Raw genomic sequence first — 23609 nt, 5'->3', positions numbered from 1 at the left:
TCTTGATCTTAGAAGAAATGCTTTTAGCTTTTCACTGTTAGTTTGGTGTTGGCTGTGGGTTTGTCATACATGCTGTTTATTATGTTGAGGTATGTTCCCTCTATACCTACTACGTTAAGAGTTTTTATCATGAAAGTATTCTGAATTTTGTCAGAAGCTTTTTCTGCATCTATTGAGATGATCATAATATAATTTTTATTCTTCAGTTTGTTAATGTAGTGTACCACATCGATTGATTTCTGAATATTGAACCAGTTTTGCATCCCTGGATTAATCCCACTTGATCATGGTGTATGATCCTTTTAATGTATTATTGCATTTGGTTTGCTAATATTTTGTTGAGGAATTTTGCATCTATGTTTATCAGTGACATTAGTCTGTAATTTTCTTTTTGTGTGGTGTCTTTGTTTTCTGGTATCCATGTAATGCAACCTTTGGAATGATTTCAGAACCATTCCTTCTTCTTCAATTTTTTGGAATAATTTTAGAAAGACAGATGTTAACTTTTCTTTAAATTTTGATAAAATTCACATGTAATTTTTTTGTTTATTAGGAGTTTTTTAAACTACTGATTCAAGTTAATTACTGGTAATTGGTCTGTTTATACATTCTTCATGATTCATTCTTGGGTAGTTGTTAAGTTCTAGGAGTGTATCCAATTTTTCTATATTATCCATTACATTGGTGTGTAATTGTTGATAGTAATCTCTTATGCTCCTTTTTATTTCTGTGGTATCAATTGTCACTTCTCTTTTGTTTCTGATTTTATTGATTTGGCCTATCTCGTTTTTTTTCTTGATAAGTCTAGCTAAAGGTTTATCAATTTTGTTTATCTTTTCAGAGAGCTAACTCTTAGTTTCATTGATCTTTTCTATTGCCTTCTTAGTCTCTGATTTTATTTATTTATGCCCTGATCTTCATTATTTCTTTCCTTCTACAAACTTTGGGCTTTGTTTATTCTTCTTTTTCTAGTTCTTTTAGTTGTTAGGTTAGATCATTTGAGATTTTCCTTGTTTCCCAAGGTAGGCTTGTATCACTATAAAGTTCCCTCTTAGAACTGCTTTTGCTGTATCCCATAGATTTTGGATCATTGTGTTTTTGTTTTCTTTTGTATCCATATTTTGTATTTTCTCTTTTATTTCTTCAACCCATTGGTTGTTTAATAGCATGTTGTTTAGACTCCCTGTGTTTGTGTTTTTTACAGTTTTGTTTTAATTATAGTTGATTTCTAGTCTCATACCATTGTGGTTGATAAAGATGCTTGATATGATTTCAGTCTTCTTCAATGTATTGAGACTTGTTTTCTGCTCTAGCTTGTGTTCTATCTATCCTGGGGAATTTTCTATGTGTACTTGAAAAGAATGGGTGTTCTGCTATTTGGGGGTGAAATGTTTTGTGTATATCTATTAATTCCATATAGTCTAATGTATCATTTAAGGCCAGGGTTTCCGTATTGTTTTTCTGTCTAGATGATCTATCTGTTGATATAACTGAGGTCTTAAAGTCCCCACTTTTGTTACATTACTGTCAGTTTCTCTCTTATGTGTGTTAATATTTGCTTTATGTATTTAGGTGCTCCTACGTTGGGTGTATATATATTGACAATAGTTATATCTTCTTCTTGGATTGATCCCTTTATAATTATGTAATGTCTTTCTTTGTCTCTTGTTATGGTCTTGGTTTTAAAGTCTATTTTTCCTGTTATAAATATTGTACCTCATCTTTCTTTTTATTTCCATTTGAATGAAATACCTTTTTCCATCCTCTCACTTTCAGTTTGCATGTGTCTTTAGATATGAAGTGAGTCTCTTGTAAATAGCTTATATATGGGTCTTGTTTCTGTATTCATTTAGCTACTCTATGTCTTTTGATTGGAGCATTTAGTCCATTTACATAATATTGATAGGTATGTACTTATTGCCATTTTGTTTTTTCCATTTGTTTTTGTAGTTGCTTTTTGTTCCTTTCTTCTTCTTTTTTTCACTTTCCTTGTGATTTGATGACTATCTTTAGTGTTATGTTTGTACTCCTTTTATGTGTGTATCTATTATAGGTTTTTGGTTTGCAGTTACCATGACATTCATATATAACAACATACATATAGATGTGTGATTATTTTAAGTTGATGGTCTAAAATTGAGCACATTCTAACCAAACTACGTTTTAACCCACCCACCCCCCCTTTTTTTAATGTTTTTGACGTATTTTTCACATCTTTTTGTTTATGTATCCCTTAACTACTTATTGTGGATATAGATTATTTTTTTACTTTTATCTTTAAACGTTCCCAATAGCTTTATAAGTGGCTGATCTATCTTTACTGTATGTTTGCCTCTACCAGTGAGATTTATCCTTTTACGATTTTTATATTTCTAGTTGAAGCCTTTTCTTTTCCATTTAGAGAAGTTTCTTTAACATTTCTTATAAAGCCAGTTTAGTGGTGCTGAACACTTTTATCTTTTGTTTGTCTGTAAAAGTCTATTCCTCCTTCAAATCTAAATTACAGCCTTGCCAGGTATTTTTGGTTGTACATTTTTTTCTTTCATTTCTTTCAATATATTGTGCTGCTCCCTTCTGTCCTGTAGCATTTATCCTGAAAAGTCAGGTAATTGTCTTATGGTAGTTCCTTGTATATAACTAGTTGCTTTTCTCTTGCTGCTTTTAAGATGCTCTCTTTATCTTTAATTTTTTTGTCATTTTAATTATACCTTGTCTTGCTCTTCATCTTGTTTGGGACTCTCTGTTCTTCCTGGACCTGAATGTCTGTTTCTTTTCTCAGGTTAGTGAAGTTTTCTGCTCTTATTTCTTCAAAAATTCTCTGCCTCTTTCTTTCTCTCTTCTCCTCCCTTCTCTCTTCTCCCCAATAATGCAAGTGTTAGTATGCTTGATGTTGTCCAAGGGGTCTCTTAAAGTATCTTCATTTTAAAATTCTTTTCTTTCTTCTGTTCAGTTCATGTGGTTTTCACCACTCTGTCTTCCTGATCACTGACTTGTTCCTCTGTATCATCTAATCTACTCTTGATTCCTTCTAGGCTATTTTTTAATTTCAGCTATTGTATTCTTCTGCTCTGTTTGGTTCTTTTTTATATTTTGTAACTCTGCTGAAATTCTTACTGTGATCATTCATTCGTCTCCCAAATTCATTGAACATTTTATATTCATTATCTTGAATACTTTCTCAGATATATTGCTTATCTCCACTTCACTTCATTCTATTTCTGGGATTTTGCTATGTTTCTTCATTTGGAACATATTCTTCTGTCTTATTTTCCCAATTCTTTGTTGTTTACTTCTATGTGTTAGGTAGGTCAGTTATGTTTCCTGATCTTATAGAAGTGGCTTTATGTAGGAGACATTCTATGGGGCCCAGCAGCACACCCCTCTGGTTACCAGAACTATATGCTTTAGTGGTAGCCCTGATGTAGGCTGAAAACACACTTCTGTTGTGGTGGGGCTGTCTACTTGTGAGTGTGCTGGTCAGTGGGGCTGGCAACTCGCTAAGTTGGCTGTGAGGCTGCTCTTTGGGTGGTGGCTGTGGGCCCCCTGGAGAGCAGGGTAGGCTTCCTGCTTGGTTGGCTGTGTGGCCCAATGGGTATGGGGCTTCTGCAGCCCATTGGAGGACAGGGCTGGGTTTCTGTGTAGCTATTTGCATGGATCAGGTGGGTTCTTTGTTGATGCCAACCTGTTTCACAGTGGGGCCAAGTTAAACAACTTTAAATACAAAAAGTTAAAACAAATTTACACAAACTACCAAATCTTCCCTAAGACAAATAGGTAACATGAATACCCCTATATCAATGAAAGTAATTGAATTTGTTATTTAAAAACCTTCCCACAAAGAAAACTTTAGACCAAGAGTATTTCACCAGTGAATTCTATGATATATTTTTAAAATAATGACACCATTTCTAAACTCTTTCAGAAAATTGAAGGGAGGGGGACGGGACAATTCCTAATTTATTCTATGAAGCCAGCATTATGTGATACCACAACCAAGAATAAATAACACATTACAAGAATATAAAACTGCAGACCAATATCTCTTATAAACAAAGATTTAAAACTTATAAACAAAGTTTTAGTAAACCAGATCCAAAAATATATAAAAAGGAAAATACATCATGACCAAGTGGGATTTATCTTACGAATGAAAGAGTGATTAACAATAGAAAGTCAATCCATGTAATTCACCTTATTAGAAAATAACAAAAGAAAAACTATATGATCACCTCAATAGCTGCATAAAAGCATTTGACAAAATCCAATATACACAATTGATTTTTAAAATCAGCAAATTAAGAATAAAAGAGAAATTTCTCAACTTAACAAGGAACCTTTATGAAAAACCTTAAGATAACATTGTATAATGGTAAAAGACTTTAGTCTGCTCAGATTTAATGTAATTATTGCTGTTGTTGGTTAAACTTACCATTTGGTATTTGTTTTCTATTAACACCATTTGTTCCTTTGTTTCTTTCTTCCCTTTCTTGCTTAAAATAAAGAACAAGGTGAGAATGTTTACCCACACCACTTCTATTCAACATTGTACTGACAGTTCTAACAGGTGCAGTGAGTTAAGAAACAAGTAAAAGGAATCTGTACTGAAAAGGAAAGTGTCTTTATTCAAACATTATTAGATGTAGAAAAGCTTATGAAATCTATTTTTCAAAAAGCTATTAGGGCTAATAAGTGTGTTTACCAGATTGCAGTATACATGATCAATGTATAAAAATCAATTACATTTTTATATGAAATATGACAAGTTAATTTTGTATATGAAATATATAAGCATATAAATGAACAATCATAAATTGAAAATTTTAAAAATACCATTTAAAATAGATTCAAAAATATTAAATACTTAGGGGTAAATCTGACAAAAGGTGTGCAAATATATACACTTAAAAACTACATACATTATTGAGCGAAGTAAAAGACTTACATGAGGAGATGTATCATGTTCATAGGTGGAAAAAACTCAATATTGTTAAAATGTCAATTCTTGAGGAATGCAGCACAACTTCAATTAAAATCCTAGCGGGCTTTTATAGAAATTGAGAAGCTGATTCTAAAAGTCATATGGCAATTCAGGGTAGAACAAAAAACTTATCTAGAAATAAATGCCACTAGAAATGTGTGAGATCTTTGTTGGAATGCAGAATATTTAAAAATTTTTAGATCCTTCCTAAACTTATCTATAGATTTGATGCAATGTTACTTTGTGGAAATCAGAAAATGATTCTAAAAGGTATATGATGGAGTAAAGGGCTGAGGGTTAGGAAGGGGTTGGGGCAAAGGATTTCTTCTACCATGTATCAAAATTTATCATAAAGCTATAGTAATTAAGACATTATAAATGATTTATAGCTGCCTGTTTTCATTTACTTCCACATCTCACGAAACTTTAGTGTGTCCAATCATTATTATTTAAACTCTTTTAGCAGGTGTGAAGTGATATTTCATTTGGTTTTATTTATATATAATAATATAGCTGCACTAGCTTTCTTATGTTTCATGCTTATATGATGTAAGTTTTTCTATTATTTTATTATCAACCTGTCTGTGACTTTATATTTCTTGTAAACTGCATATAGGGTCTTGCTTTTTCTCCAGTGTGACAATATCTGCCTTCAAATTTTAATAGTTAGTTCACTTAAGTATAATATAACTATTGCTAAGGTTGGGGTTAAGTCTGCCATCTTGGCATTTGTTTTCTATTAATGCCTCTTGTTCTTTGTTCCTTTGTTTCTTGTCTTCTTCTGGATGAATCATGTATTTTCAGCATTTCTATGTTGTCTCCTATTTTGATTTCTTTTTAAGTCAAACTTAGTTTTTAGTAGTTGCACTTGACTTTACAATAATCATCTTTAATTCATCAGAATCTAAATTTAAATAAAATTTACTTCACAACAGTGTAAAAACTGCATAACAATACAACTCCATTTATACCCTACCCATCCTTTGTACTCTGGTCTCATATTTATTTCTAAATATGCTATAAATCCCAAAATACCTTGTTAATATTTTTGCTTTAAAAAGTCAATTGTGATAATGATATATATAACTGATAGCAAAATAAGTTTGTTATATATACCTTCCTGTGTGCACTTTATTTCTGTCTGTACATCCAGTGTTCCTCCTGGTTTTATTTCCCTTCAACCTGAAGAACGTCTTTAAAATTTCTTGTATTACAGGTTCTCTCAGCATTTGTCTGTATCAAAGTGTCTTTGTTTTTTGCCTTCATTTTTGAAGGACATTTTCCACCGAATACAGAATTATAGGATGACAGGTGGTTTTTGTTGTTTTTCAATTGTTTTTAAAGCAATTTATAAAGACATAATTCCGTTATCTTATGGCTTTCATCATTTTTGGTAAGAAGTGAGTAATTATTCATGTCACTGTTCTCAAATATATAATGTCTTTTTACTTGTTGCTGCTTTAGAGTTTTCCTTTTATCTTTGGTTTTCAGCACTTTTATTATGTGTCTAAGTGTAATTTCCTTTGTATTTATCCTGTTTGAGGTTCAACTGAACTTCTTAGATTTCTGGGATTATGTCTTTCATTAATTTTTGGTGTTCTTGGACATTATTTCTTCAAATACTTCTTCAGCACCATTCTCTTTTTCCTCTTCTTCTTGGATTCCAAAAACATATATATGAGACCATTTAATACAGTCCCACAGATCTCAGATGACCTGTTAATTTTTTTCAAATCTGCTTTTTTTCTTTGTATTTCAGTTTGGTTACATGCTATTAACCTCTCTTCAAATTCATTGCTCTTTTCCTCTGTTTTTCTCAGTTTACTCTTAAATCTATCTAATAATTTCTTTATTCCTGGTATCATATTTTTAATCTCTAGCATTTCCATTCTGTTGTTTTTTAATCATTTACGTATCTTAGCTGTAATTCCCCATCTCTGCATTCTTTCTGCCCATATTTCCACTAGATCTTTAGTGTTTTATCATAGCTATTTTCTTTTTTGCCATGCCTGCTATCTTAGCACTGACAGGATTCCAGAGATCTCTTCATATTTCACAACTGAATCACCAGCTTTCCAAACCCTAGAAGAGCCATCTCTGCTCTATAGTCTAGCTGCCAGCTTTTTTTTTTTTTTCTTAATCACTGAAGATTTCTCTTTCCTCTCTCATCAGCCCCTAGATTTTCTTGCCTTGGGAGATCTCTATCTCTCTCTCCTGATTCCCTGACCCCAATTTAGCATGGAGACTGCTTTATACTTTCAGTAAAGGCCACACATATCTCAGAGGGAGAGTTTTTCTCAGCTCTCTATTATCCTACTCCCTGTCTATGGTAGCTGAGCATCCAGAATGCTGATGGATTTCTCTCAACTTTGCTGCCTTGCTGCCTGCCCCCTCCCCATCTTCAGGAGGTTACTACTTTATATTTGGGAGAGACCCTGACTACAGTACAGGGATTACTCACCTTTCCTGCTTTGCCTCAAGACCTTGGCTTACTATACCCAAGCACTAAGTGAAGATCTATAGGAAAGAGTTTTGGGTGGGTGAAATCTCATTCCATGGCTGGGGCTAATTGGAATTCCCATCTATCGTGTTTATGACAAATTCCCCTTACCATCCCTCTGCCAAGAATAGTGAGAATAGCTGTGTCTTTTCTATAAAGGGCTCATCATTTTGTTTCTAATCTATTTCCCTTTTGAGAATTGTTTCACACTCATTTTTAGCAACAGAAGTTCTAGGCTTTAAATTGAATCTTCGTTTGGTAAAATGTCTTTTTACCCCAAATGGTCTCCTTTTTTAAATTATCAGTTCGATTTCTGTCTACATCCTGTTTGAGTATAGACTAAATATTTGTACATTAAATAAATATACAAATTTATTTAGGGAGACAAGATGTGCACAAAAAACTCCTGTTGATTGTCATGGACATAGAAGCTACATTTTAAGTAAAAATCTTTAAGAATTAGAAACAGTTGGGGAGGGGAGACAGGGGGAAAGGGAGACCTTGACTCCCTGAATGAAATTACTCCCACTGAATTTCAAACATAGCAGTCTGTGCATGGCCTTCCTCTCTAACAGTGTCCATAAAATGGTAGTAACTTTTTTTTCTCAGGTTTTAAGTTCTCTCTTCTCTTTAGCCAAGGAAGTTTGAATTCCAAAAATAATGTTTGAAGTATCCTTATATTTTTTTTTCCTTTTTGGTTATTTATTTTAAATATAGCAGTGTGTACATGTCAATCCCAAACTCCCTAACTATCCCTCCCCTCTGTGCTTCCCCCCGGTAACCATAAGTTTGTTCTCTAAATCTGTGAGTCTGTTTCTGTTTTGTAAATAAGTTCATTTGTATCATTTTTTTCAGATTCCGCATATAAGCAATATCATATGATATTTTCTCTTTCTTTGACTTACTTCACTCAGTATGACAATCTCTAGGTCTATTTGTGTTGCTGCAAATGGCATTATTTCGTTCTTTTTAATGGCTGAGTAATATTCAATTGTATATATGTACTACATCTTCTTTATCCATTCCTCTGTCTATGTAAGTGTCCTTATATCTAGACCTTGGTAAACATCAGGGTCAAAGGGGCACTTCTGGCCAGAGTGGATAAAACATAAGAAAAGAGAAGATTCATGCTCTTTGAAGATTTAAAAGGGAATTAAGAGGGCTTCCCTGGTGGTGCAGTGGTTGCGAGTCCACCTGCCGATGCAGGGGACACGGGTTCGTGCCCCGGTCCGGGAAGATCCCACATGCCACAGAGCGGCTGGGCCCGTGAGCCATGGCTGCTGAGCCTGCGCGTCCGGAGCCTGTGCTCCACAACGGGAGAGGCCACAACAGTGAGAGGCCCACATAGCGCAAAAAAAGGGAATTAAGAATAATTATTTCTACTGATAGAAAAAGTATATAAAATAATAAAATCACTGGAATAATTTATTTTTATGCTTGCATGTAATATATTTTCATGTAACATATTTCTAGGTCTGAAGTATTAGTCAGAAATATAATAAAAATTAAATCTTAGTAGTTACTGTTTTATTTTTAAATGTAGCAAATTAGAAGATGGGAACTGCTAACACTGTCCATAAAATCAAAGATTGTGTAATTATTTTCAATTTTATCACAGGATAAAGGAAGAAGAAGCATCATGGTAATCTGGACAGAAAATGAGGTTTATCTTGGATATGCTTTGCTTAAATTTGTTAAAATAATAACTACTGAAAAACTGAAAGAACTTCTAAATATGTCATCAGCTGCTACTCTGACTATACACAATGTTGAGTATACAGGACACCCTTTGGAACTTGCCTTGTTATTAAATTACTGCATTACATGTAACATCATCAAAACGATTTACCTAGTGATATACAATGAAGATACAAAACAGTGGGTATTCCAAGACTTTGCATTAGATGTCACTACTGACAATTTTTTAATTCCAAATTTTATATATTCAGCAATGCCAGAATTAATACTATGGGACAAACATAGGATCTACTATTATTATCATAATTTCACAGATACTGGAGTTTTACAAACACCTACAGAATTTGGAAATCTATCAAGATTATCACATAACAGCACTATTCATGATGTGTTTATGGGTAAGGTATTCTCATTCTGCAAAAATTATTCTAGATTTCATAATAGATATCTTGCTTATGAAGATGTAATAATTTTAATGTATTAATATATGGTGCTTTTGATAAAGGTGCTGTTTTATCACTTTTAAAATTCTATTAATCTTTAAAATTCTATTAATGTTAAGTAGAATCTCACAAAGCAAAATGGCAAACTCAGATTCTTTTTTCAGAGGTTCATTTTGGTCAATCAGCAGATACATATGCAACTTACATATGCATTTTCAATGTATGTGTTGTTGTATTCATTTCCTAGGGCTCCCATAACAACATACCACAAAATGGTACAAACTTAAAGCAGCAGAAATTTATTGTCTCAGTCCTGAAGGCTAGAAGTCCACATTCAAAGTGTTGGCAGGGCCATACTCCCTCTGAAAGCTAGGGGATCTTTCTTAGCTTCTAGTGACTTGCTGGCAAACCTTGTCATTCCTTGGCTTGCAGCTGCATCATTCCAATTGCTGCCTTTGTCATCACATAGAATTCTTGTGTCTTCACATGTCATCTTGTTATAAGGACACCGGGGCCAACCCTATTCCAGTATGACCTCATCTTAAATAATTATATCTATAATGACCCTATTTCCAAATATGGTCACATTCTGAAGTAGTATTTGGAGTTAGAAGTTCGACATATCTTTTTTGAGGGGACACAATTCAATTAATCTATAAGAGGTGTTGTAGAGTTAAATAGATCTGTTTTCAAGTCCATGAACATGTCATTTAACATTTCCAAGCCTCAGTTTTCTAATCTAGAATATAGGACTGTCATGTTGATTAGATAAGGGATTGTATATAAAATGCTTAGAATAATACCTGCTAAGTGGTAAACCTTCAATTAATAGTAGTTATTCTTCATGTTATTATTCCTGAGGCAGTTTATTAAATATTATAGGAAATGCAAAGAAATAGAAAGTTTAATCCTCAAGGAATCTAGTTAGGAGATAAATTAACCATGAAATTTAAAGTAGATATCACTGTAATTTGTAATTAGTCTTTCTTGACCCCATATCATTCTTCAACTCTCAACCATCCAGTTTTGCTGCTCCCCTTTACAACAAAACTCCAAGGAAGTATTGCCCAGTTTTACTTTTTCCTCTTTCCTCTCATTCTCTCTTGAATCTGCTCTAATCAAATTTTCTCAGAAACTGCCCTTATCAAGAGATTCAATGACTTCCATTTTGCTAATCCAGTGGCCAATTTTCAGTCATCTTTTATGATCTGGCAGCAACATTTAAAATAGTTCAACATGGCCTTTGCCTTGAAACACTTTTTTTCACTGAATTTTAGGCTATCACTTTTTTGGTCTTCCTCCTACTTCACTAGCTATTCCTCCTCAACCTCTTTTACATTCTCATCTTCTTAATTCCTAAATTGCGAAGTACCTCAAGGTTTGGTTCTCAGACATCTTCTGAACTCTATTTACATTCATTCTTTGCCCTCCAGCCATGATCATTAGCCTGAACTCCAAACTACAATTTCCTACTACCTTCTTGATACCTTCACTTGGATGACTAGTGGTCATCTCAGGCTAACATATCCAAAACTGAATCCTTGTTTCCCTCACTCACACTTCAACCTGCTTCATCCCTAGTCCTCCCCTATCGAGTAAACAGCACTTCTTTTCTTCCAGCCACAAACCATGACCTCATCCTTGAATCCTCCCCTTTTACATCCCACAAACAAGCCATTATCAAGTCCTGTTGACTATATCTAAAAAATCTATATAATATCTAACCATTTTCCACCATTCCCACTCCAGTTCAAGCCCCTATCCTCTCTAGCCCGTACATACAAGAGTTTTTTAACTGGTCTCTCATCTTTTATCCTTGTGTCCCCATCCCTAACCAGAATCCACCTAGCAGCCAGAGTGAGCCTTTGAAAATATATGTAAAATCATATTATTCCTCTGCTTAAAACCCTCATTTGGCTTCTTATATCACTCAGAATAAAATCTAAAACCTTTAGCATCACCTGAAAAACAATATGTGATCTGGCCCAGGACTCTGATGTCATCTCCTATCCCTCGACCCTTTGTTCAGTGTTACTTAGCCAGACTGGCCTCTTTGCTGTTCCTTGGATATCTACTGTTTCCCTGGATATCTACTGTCAAGAATATTCCTCACTTTGATATCTACATAACTCTTATACTTAATTCAGGTTTAAATCCAAATGTCACCTTATCAGAGAGCTCTTCCCTGACCCTGATCTAACTCCCCTGCTCTGTCCCTTACACTTCTTTATTTTGTTCACAGCACTTATCATCACCTAACAAATGATATGTGTACTTATTTGTTAGCTGAATCTTCCACCAAAAAACAGTTCTGCATGACTTCGTTATATTTGCTGCTTTACCCACAATACCTAGAACAGTATACAATAAGTACTTTTTGGAATAAATAATTGAAAAATATTCATTGAGCACCACTATTTGTGAGGCATTCTGCTAGGGGTTGGAGATATAGTGGTAATTTGAACACAATTCCAACCCTCCCAGAGTTTACAAAATTACATAAGATAAAGACAAGTTAACATGCAAATAAAGCAACATGTTTAATTCTATGATAGAGACAATATAGGGTGCTATGGAAACACACAGATTGAGTACCTTACCCAAATTGGGAGACATGGAAGTAGGGAAGGCTACCTTGAGGTAGGGAACTAGTATCTAAACTGAGATCTGCTGAATAAGCCGGGGTTAGACAGTGAAGACAATTGATGGGGTTGGTGTGCCCAGTGACCCAGAGACAGAGATGACAGGATACTTTCCAGAACTTGAAAGATGATAAACTGCTGAAACAGAGTTCTGCAGAGGGAAAAGGGATGAGTCTCTTCTGGAGAAATAGAGTCCAGATTATTAAAGACTTCAAAAGTTGTATGAAGAAATTGGACCTTCTTCTAAGGCCTCTAGGGAGTTCTAAAGAGTTTTAGGCAAGAGAGAAGCAGGATATTTGTGTTTTTAAAAGACCATAGTGAAAAGAAGATAAGGCCAGAATGATAAATTGGGGATAGATTTTAGAGGACCTTAAAGTTTGAATATTGTACTGAAAGCCATTCAGAAATAAAAAGTTTAAACAGTTTATAAGTATATGAGATATGAAGTTAAAGATCCTCAGCCTTCACTATTTCTATTTCTCAGATAACCCACTATTAACAAGTTCCTGTGAATTTATCCAGACTTTTTAAAAAGCAAATTCAAAATATAACAGGTGAAATCAGACAAGATGACAGAGTAGAAGGACCTGAGCTCACCTACTCTCACAAGCACACCAAAATTACAACTATTTACAGAACAACTATTGATGAAAAAGACCAGAACCTGCCAGAAAAGATCTACAACTAAAAATATTAAGGAGGAACCACAATGAGACAGGTAGGAGGGACGGAGTCACAGTATACTCAAGTCCCATGTCTCTGGGCAGCCCACAAACAGGAGAGTAATTATAATTACAGAGGTTCTCCCCAAGGAGTGAGCAGTCTGAACCCCACATTGTGCTCCCTAGCACCAGATGATGACTCCCCAGAACATTTGGGTTTGAAGGCCAGTGGGGCTTACTTTCAGTACTCCTGGTGAGCTGTGGGAAATAGAGACTCAGAGAATGTCACATGCTCCAGGACCCAGAGCAGAAGTTGTAATTTGAAAGGATCCTGGGTCAGACCTACCTGCTGATATTGGAGAGTCTCCTGGAGAGGCAGGAGGAAAATGGAGCTCATGCTGGGGACACAGACACTGCCACAGCCATTTTTGAGAGCTCTTCAACTACATGGACCCTGGTGCTGGCAAGCATCATTTTGGAATTCTCTCTCTAGTTTATTAGCTTCAGGACCCCACCCTGCCCCTGCCCAAGAGCCTGTAGCCACCACTATTGGGATGCCTTGGGCCAAGCAACTAACTAGGTGGGGACACAGCCCTGCCCACCAGCAGACAGGCTGCCTTAAGATCCCCAGAGCCCACAGCCACTCCTGGACACAACCCTGCCCATCAGAAGGCCCAGGACCTGGACCCACACACCAGAGCTCAAGCACTAAACCTGGAACCCCCAAGGCCTTGTATCCAGAGACCCCAGGATGCAGCTCTACCACCAGTGGGTAGGCACCAGCCACCAGAAAGCCTGCTCTAGCCTTGGGACTAGTCTCTCCCACCAGTAGGCAGACACTAGCCATAGGACAACCACAGCCCACAACCTGGGAACCCAGTGGACCAGCACCAACTTTGTGACTATCTGGAACCTGAATCTACACTCTGGACCCAACATCCAGCTGCGTCAGGAACTGGACCCACCCATCAGCAATCTGAAATCAGCTCTGGGGCCCCTGGGCCCTGCAGCCAGGCTTGAGGACACAGTTCTGCCCAATAGTAAGCTGGCACTAGCCCCAAGACCTGGGTTCACCAACCAGTGGACAGGCATCAACCCCAGGATCTCCTGGACCCTAACCCCACCCACCAGTGAACAAGCACTAACACCAGGGACACCTGGGGTTCTGCAGCCCACTACCTCATGATCCGGTTCCACCTACCAGTAGCTGGAAGCCTCCTTAAAAGGCAGAGCCTGGCAACCAACTGGACTGGGAGGCAACAAAGCCTACCAAGCCACCCATAGTAGTCAAGCCACCACAACAGAAAGTCCTATGCAACCCACATAGGGAATGACCCTAGAGTATATAGCTCTGGTGATGACAGGAGAGTGTGCTACTAGGATGCATAGGACATCTCCTACAAATGGCCACTTTTCCAAGGTCAGGAAACATAACCTACCAGATACAAAGAAATAAAAACAACATGTTAGGCAAAATGAAACAACAGAGGAACATGTTCCAAACAAAAGAACAAGATAAAACCCGAGAAAACTAAGTGAAGTGGAAACAGGAAATCTACCCAAGAAAGAGTTCAGGGTAATGATCATAAAGATGATCAAAGAACTGGAGAGAAGAATGGATGCACAGAAAGAGAACTTAGAGATTTTTTTTACCAGAGTTGGAAAATATAAATAACCAGAGGTGAGGAATACAATAATGAAATGGAAAATACACTAGAAGGAACCAACATTAGACTAAATGATACAGAGGAATGGATCAGCAATCTGGAAGACAGAGTAGTGGAAATCACTGATGTTGAGCAGAAAAAAGAAGGAAAAGTAATGAGGACTGTTTAAGAAACTTCTGGGATAACATCAAGCATACTAACATTTGCATTATAGGGGTCTCAGAAGGAGAAGAGAGAGAAAGGGGCCAAGAAGGCATTTGAAGACATAATAGCTGAAAAGTTCCCTAACCTGGGAAAGGAAACAGACATCCAAATCCAGGAAGCACAGAGAGTCCCAAATATGGTCAACTCAAAGAGAACCACAAGACACATTGTAATTAAGATGCCAAAACATAAAACTAGAGAATATTAAAAGCAATAAGGGAAAAGCAACAAGTTACATACACAGGAACTCCCATAAGGCTATCAGCTGCCTTTTCAGTAGAACCTCTGTAGGGCAGAAGGGAGTGGCATGATATATTTAAAGTGATAAAAAGGAAAAATCTACAAACAAAAATATTCTACCTGGCAAGGATTTCATTCAGATTTGATGGAGAAGTCAAAATTTATAGACAAGCAAAAGCTAAAAGAGTTCTGTACCACCAAACAAGCTTAAAAAGGAATATTGAAGGGTTATCTCTAAGCAAAAAAGAAAAGGCCACAACTAGAAACATGAAAATTATGAAAGGAAAAAGCTCATCAGTAAAGGCAAATATACCAAAAAAGGTAGAAAATCAACCACATACACAGATAGTAGAAAGCTTAAAAGACAAAAGTAGTAAAATCATCTATATCCACAATAAGCAGTTGTGGGATGCACAAAAAAATTAGATGTAAAATATGATGTCAAAAACAGGAATCATGCAGGGAGGAGAGTACAAATGCAGGTTTGTTAAAATGTGTTTGAAATTCAGAGATCAGCAACTTAAAACAATCACATGTATATATACATTGTTATAAGTAGACCTCATGGTAAACATAAACCAAAAATCTATAACAGATACACACACAGAAAAGAGAAAGGAATCCAAACATAACACTAAAGATAGTCATCAAATCACAAGAGAACAAAAGATGAAGAAAGGATCAAAAAGTACTACAAAATAACCACAAAACAATTAACAAAATTGCAATAAGAACATACATGTCAATAATTATTTTAAATGTGACTGGACTAAATTCTCCAATCAAAAGACATGACTGAATGGATATAAAAACAAGACACATATATGTCCTGGCTACAAGGGAGTCAATTCATATCTAAAGACACACACAGACTGAAAGTGAAGAGATGGAAAAAGGTATTCCATGCAAATGAAACAAGAAGAAAGCTGGGATAGCAATACTTATATTGGACAAAATAGACCTTAAGGCAAACACTGTTACAAGAGACAAAAAAGGACATTACATAATGATAAAGAATCAATCCAAGGAGAATATATAACTATTGTAAGAACATATGCACCCAACATAGTGGAACCTAAGCATATAAAGCAACTATTAATACACATAAAAGGAGAGACTGACAGTACCATAATGATAGTGGGGACTTTTAAACCCACTTACATTAAAGGACAGATTTTCCAGATGGAAAATTAATAAGGAAACATTGGCCTTAAATAACACATTAGATAGAATATATATATAACTTTCCATCCAAAAGCAGCAGAATACACATTCTTTTCAAGTGCACATGGAACATTCTTCAAGATAGATCACATGCTAGGCCACAAAAGAAACCTCAGTTAATTTAAGAAAACTGAAATAATACCAAGCATCTTTCCTGACCATAATACTATGAGACTAAAAATCAACTACAGGAAAAAACACAAACACATGGAGTCTAAAAAACATGCTACTAAAGAACCAATGATCACTGAAGAAATCAAAGAGAAAATCAAACAATACATGCAGACAAGTGAAAACAAAAACACAACAATCCAAAATCTATGGGACACAGCAAAAGCAGTTCTAAGAGGGAAGTTTGTAGTGATACAAGCCTACATCAGGAAACAAGAAGTATCTCAAATAAAAAACCTAACTTTACACCTAAAATAATTAGACAAAGAAGGACAAAAAAACCCTCAAAGTTAGTAGAAGGAAACAAATCATAAAGAGCAGAACAGAAATCAATGGAATAGAGATGAAGAAAACAGTAGAAAAGATAAATAAAATTAAAAGCTGGTTCTTTGAAAAGATAAAAAAAAATGATAAACCATTAGCCAGACTCATCTAGAAAAAAGGTAAAGAGCTCAAATCATTAAAGTTAGAAATGAAAAATTAGAAGCTACAAACCACACCACAGAAATACAAAGGAGAGAAGCAAGAAGAACTACAATCCTGCAGCCTGTGGAGCAAAAACCACATTCACAGAAAGATAGACAAGATGAAAAGGCAGAAGGCTATGTACCAGATGAAGGAACAATATAAAACCCCAGAAAAACAACTACATGAAGTGGAGATAGGCAAACTTCCAGAAAAAGAATTCAGAATAATGATAGTGAACATGATCCAGGACCTCAGAAAAAGAATGGAGGCAAAGATCGAGAAGATGCAAGAAATGTTCAACAAAGATCTAGAAGAATTAAAGAACAAACAGAACAAAAAAACAGAGATGAACAATACAATAACTGAAATGAAAACTACACTAGAAGGAATCAATACCAGAATAAGTGAGGGAGAAGAACAGAGAAGTGACCTGGAAAACACAATAGTGGAATTCACTGCTGTGGAACAGACTAAAGAAAAAAAAATGAAAAGAAATGAAGACAGCCTAAGAGACCTCTGGGACAACATTAAATGCAACAACATTTGCATTATAGGTGTCCCAGAAGGAGAAGAGAGAGAGAAAGGACCTGAGAAAATATTTGAATAGATTATAGTCAAAAACTTCCCTAAAATGGGAAAGGAAATAGCCACCCAAGTCCAGGAAGCACAGAGAGTCCCATACAGGATAAACCCAAGGAGAAACACACTGAGACACATAGTAATCAAATTGGAAAAAATTAAAGACAAAGAAAAATTATTTAAAGAAGCAAGGGATAAAAAACAAGTAACATACAAGGGAACTCCCATAACGTTAACAGCTGATTTCTCAGCAGAAACTCTACAGCCAGAAGGGAGTGGCATGACATATTTATACTGATGAAAGGGAAGAACCTACAACCAAGATTACTCTACCCAGCAAGGATCTCATTCAGATTTGATGGAGAAATCAAAAGCTTTACAGACAAGCAAAAGCTATGAGAATTCAACTCCGCAAAAGTTATGAGAATTCAACTCCACAAAACCAGCGCTACAACAAATGCTGAAGGAAATTCTCTAAGTGGGAAACACAAGAGAAGAAAAGGACCTACAAAAACAAACCCAAAACTATTAAGAAAATGATAATAGGAACATACATATCAATAATTACCTTAAACATGAATGGATTAAATGCTCCAAACAAAAGACACAGGCTTGCTGAATGGATACAAAAACAAGACCCATATATATGCTGTCCACAAGAGACCCACTTCAGACCTAGGGACACATACAGATGGAAAGTGAGGGAATGGAAACAGATATTCCATGCAAATGGAAATCAAAACAAAGCTGGAGTAGCAATACTCATATTAGATAAAATAGACTTTAAAAAAGAATCTTACAAGAGACAAGGGGGACACTACATAATGATCAAGGGATCAATCCAAGAAGAAGATATAACAATTATAAATATATATGCACCCAACATAGGAGCACCTCAATACATAAGGCAACTGCTAACAGCTATAAAAGAGGAAATCAACAATAACACAGTAATAGTGGGGGACTTTAACACCTCACTTACACCAATGGACAGATCATGCAAAGAGAAAATTAATAAGGAAACACAAGCTTTAAGGACACAATAGACCAGATAGATTTAATTGATATTTATAGGACATTCCATCCAAAAACAGCAGATTACACTCTCTTCTCAAGTGCACAAGGAACATCCTCTAGGATAGATCGCCTCTTGGGTCACAAATCAAGCCTCAGTAAATTTAACAAAATTGAAATCATATCAAGCATATTTTCTGACAACACGCTATGAGATTAGAAATCAGTTACAGGGATAAAAACGTATAAAACACAAACACATGGAGGCTAAACAATACATTCTTAAATAACCAAGAGATCACTGAAGAAATCAAGGAGGCAATCAAGAAATACCAAGAGAAAAATGACAATGAAAACACGATGATCCAAAACCTATGGGATGCGGCAAAAACGGTTCAAACAGGGAAGTTTATAGCTATAAAAGCCTACCTCAAGAAACAAAAAAAATCTCAAATAAACTCTCTATCCTTACACCTAAAGGAACTAGAGAAAGAAGAACAAATAAAAATGAAAGTTAACAGAAGGAAAGAAATCATAAAGGTCAAAGCAGAAATAAATGAAATAGAAAGGAAGAAAACAATAGCAAAGACCAATAAAACTAAAAGCTGGTTCTTTGAGAAGACAAAATTGATAAACCATTAGCCAGACCCATCAAGAAAAAGAGGGAGAGGACTCAAATCAATAAAATTAGACATGAAAAAGAAGAAGTTACAACAGACACCGCAGAAATACAAAGCATCCCAAGAGACTACTACAAGCAACTCTATGCCAATAAAACTGACAACCTGGAAGAAACGGACAAATTCTTAGAAAGGTATAACCCTCCAAAACTGAACCAGGAAGAAAGAGAAAATATGAACAGACCAATCAAAAGTAATGAAATTGAAACTGTGATTAAAAATCTTCAAACAAGAAAAAGTCCAGGACCAGATGTCTTCACAGGTGAATTCTATCAAACATTGAGAGAAGAGCTAACACCCATCCTTCTCAAACTCTTCCAAAAAATTGCAGAGGAAGGAACACTCCAAACTCATTCTATGAGGCACCCGTCATCCTGATACCAAAACCAGACAAAGATACTACAAAAAAAGAAAATTACAGGCCAATATCACTGATGAATATAGATGCAAAAATCCTCAACAAAATATTAGCAAACAGAATCCAACAACACAGTAACAGGATCATACACCATGATCAGGTGGGATTTATCCCAGGGATGCAAGGATTCTGCAATATTTGCAAGTCAATCAATGTGATACACCTTAATAACAAATTGAAGAATAAAAACCATATGATCATCTCAATAGATGCAGAAAAAGCTTTTGACAAAATTCAACACCCATTTATGAAAAAAACTCTCCAGAAAGTGGGAATAGAGGAAACCTACCTCAACATAATAAAGGCCATATATGACAAACCCACAGCAAACATCATTCTCAATGGTGAAAAACTGAAAACATTTCCTCTAAGATCAGGAACAAGACAAGGATGTCCACTCTCACCACTATTATTCAACATAGTTTTGGAAGTCCTTACCACAGCAATCAGAGAAGAAGAAGAAATAAAAGGAATACAAACTGGAAAGAAGAAGTAAAACTGTCACTGTCTGCAGATGACATGATACTATACATGGACAATCCTAAAGATGCCACCAGAAAATTACTAGAGCTAATCAATGAATTTGGTAAAGTTGCAGGATACAAAATTAATGCACAGAAATCTCTTGCATTCCTCTCCAATAATCATGAAAAATGTGAAAGAGAAATTAAGGAAACACTCCCATTTACCATTGCAACAAAAAAAATAAAATACCCAGGAATAAACCTACCTAGGGAGACAAAAGACCTGTATGCCGAAAACTATAGGACACTGATGAAAGCAATTAAAGATGGTACCAACAGGTGGAGAGATATACCATGTTCTTGGATCGGAAGAATCAATATTGTGAAATTGTCTATACACCCAAAGCAATCTACAGATTCAATGCAATCCCTATCAGATTACCAATGGCATTTTTTAGAGAACTAGAACAAAAAATCTTAAAATTTGTATGGAGACACAAAAGACCCCAAATAGCCAAAGTGGTCTTGAGGGAAAAACATGGAGCTGGAGGAATCAGACTCCCTGACTTAAGAATATACTACAAAGTAACAGTAGTCAAGACAATATGGTACTGGCACAAAAACAGAACTATAGATCAATGGAACAGGATAAAAATCCCAGACAGAAACCCATGCACCTATGGTCAACTAACCTATGACAAAGGAGGCAAGGACATACAATGGAGAAAAGACAGTCTCTTCAGTAAGTGGTGCTGGGAAAACTGGACAGCTACATGTAAAAGAATGAAATTAGAACACTCCCTAACACCATACACAAAAATAAACTCAAAATGGATAAGAGACCTAAAGGTAAGACCGGACACTATAAAACTCTTAGAGGAAGACCTAGGAAGAACATTGTTTGACATAAATTACAGCAAGATCTTTTTTGATCCACCTCCTAGAATAATGGAAATAAAAACAGAAATAAACAAATGGGATCTAATGAAACTTAAAAGCTTCTGCACAGCAAAGGAAACCATAAACAAAATGAAAAGACAACCCCACAGAATGCGAGAAAATATTTCCAAACAAAGTGACTGACAAGGAATTAATCTCCAAAATATATGAAGAGTGTATGCCGCTCAATATCAAAAAAAAAATACCCCATCATAAAATGGGCAGAAGATCTAAAAGACATTCCTCCAAAGAAGACATATATATGGTGAAAAAGCACATGAAAAATGCTCAACATTGCTAATTACTAGAGAAATGCAAATCAAAACTACAATGAGGTATCATCACACACAGTCAGAATGCCCATCATCAAAAAGTCTACAAACAGTAAAATCTGGAGAGGGTGTGGAGAACAGGGAACCCTCCTACACTGCTTGTGGGAATGTAAATTGGTACAACCACTATGGAGAACAGTATGGAGGTTCCTTAAAAAACTAAAAATAGAATTACCATATGATCCAGCAATCCCACTCTTGGGCATATGTCCAGAGAAAACCATAATTTGAGAAAGATACCTGCACCCCAATATTCATTGCAGCACTATTTACAATAGCCAAGACCTGGAAACAACATAAGTGTCCATCAACAGAGGAATGGACAAAGAAGATGTGGTACATACATATAATGGAATATTACTCAGCCATAAAAAATGAAATAATTCCATTTGTAGCAAAATGGATGAACCTAGAGATTATCATACTAAGTAAAGTAAGTCAGAGAAAGACAAATATCATATGATATCACTTTTATATGGAATCTTAAAAAATAATACAAATGAACTTATTTACAAAACAGAAACAGACTCACAAACTTTGAAAACAAACTTATGGTTATCAAAGGGAAGAGGTGATGGGAGGGATAAATTAGGAGTTTAGGATTAACATATACACACTACTATATATAAAATAAATAGTCAATAAGGACCTTCTGTATAGCACATGGAACTCTACTCAATATTCTATAATAAACTCTATGGGAAAAGAATCTGAAAAAGAATGGAAGTATGTATATGTATAACTAAATCAATTTGCTGCACACCTGAAACTAACACAATATTGTAAATCAACTATACTCCAATAAAAAATAAAAATTAAAGAAACCACTGTGGAGAATATGCATATATATACATATGTATATACGTACTTGTACACTTGTACAAGTATTCCTGTAACATAGATTATTAGATATAGAATTCTTGAATCAGAGTTCTGAATATTTAAAAAGTTGATAAATCCTTAAAATTGTCAGTCTAAACTCACCCAAAAGTATTTGAAAAATGTATATTTTTATAAAATCTGTTTACTATTTACCCATAGTGTGGAAGAAAAATGTGTAATTCTCATTTTATTGCACACTTTATAATTAGATGTTTTATCTAGTTTTGTATGTTCATTGGTTATATTTTCTCTGGATTGTCAATTCATACTGTTTAGATATTTTGCACTGGATTGCTTATTTTCTTATTGATATGTTTTTTACTTATAATGTATATTATCCATTTGTCTTTGACACATATTGCAAATATTTTCTGTTGTATGTAATTTCTTGGTGCCTTTTTGCAGGGACTTTGACATTTAAAATTTCGGTTTTTATGTAGTCAAATTTGTTAGTACTTTTATTTGTCAATTCTTCTGTAATGTCATAATATGAAAGGTCTTTCCAATTATAAAGATATTATCACATATTTTCTTTTTATAATTTAGCATTATAATTTTTATGTTTCAATCTTTAATTCATCTAGAATTATATTTGGTATAAGGAATCTAATTTTATTTTTTATTTCTGTTTTTCCTGTGAAACCTCGTGTTGCCTTCAAATCAGTCTTCTGTTAAACACCGCTTACCCTACAGATTTGAAATGCCAATTTTATTATGCATTTATTCCTCATGTTAACTGAGTTCAGTTTCTGGGCTATCCCCTTCCCTCATCTATCTCCACAAGATCTATATTGTTTTGATTACTGTAGCTTTAATCACCAACACACTATATAATTTACTTATCTTATGTTTATTGGCTGTCTTCCCTAAAGGAATAGAAGCTACAAAAGAAAATGATCTTTCAGTTTTTTTACTAATATGTCCCTCCCAAGTTTCTAGAACAGTGTGTAGCTATAGTGGGCATTCAATAAATATTGATATTTATTGAATAGATGATTGCATATTTGAAATATCAGGTCTTCCCAACCAGGAATGTTATATCTCTTCATTAATTTTATTTTCTCTAATTGGTCTATTAAAGTCTTTCATCTCTTCTTCAGTCAATTTTAGAAGTTTGTTTATTCCTAGGAAAGCATTCATTTTTTCTAGATTTTCTAATTTATTGGCAAAAGCTTCCCATTTTAATGTTTAAATTTCTTATGTATCTGTAATCATATTCTCTTGTTTATTTTTAATATTGTTTATGTCCCAATCCTTGCTAGTTTGGCTTGCAAGATATCATTTTTTTTAGAAATTTTTGTTTTTGTTTTCCTTTGCTTTGAAAAGAACTCTTTGATTTATCAAATCTACTTTCTTTTTTATTTAATTCCTTAATTTCTGCTTTTGTCATGAATGATTCTTCAC

General features: G+C 34.9%; 1 protein-coding gene across 1 annotated transcript in view; it reads left to right on the top strand.

Annotated features, from left to right (window-relative positions):
- The window catches only part of CATSPERE (catsper channel auxiliary subunit epsilon), a gene marked incomplete at both ends in the record, with an annotated part of 263608 nt that overhangs the window by 140467 nt on the left and 99532 nt on the right, over positions 1–23609 (top strand). Inside the window, one exon of the mRNA XM_079696474.1 lies at positions 9097–9574. Coding sequence (XP_079552600.1) covers positions 9097–9574 — 478 coding nt within the window. The remainder of the gene's footprint in view (positions 1–9096; positions 9575–23609) is intronic.

This window comes from Hyperoodon ampullatus, assembly GCF_949752795.1.
Source record: "Hyperoodon ampullatus genome assembly, chromosome: 2".
Lineage (NCBI taxonomy): Eukaryota > Metazoa > Chordata > Mammalia > Artiodactyla > Ziphiidae > Hyperoodon > Hyperoodon ampullatus.
This window is presented reverse-complemented; position numbering and strand designations above follow the sequence as displayed.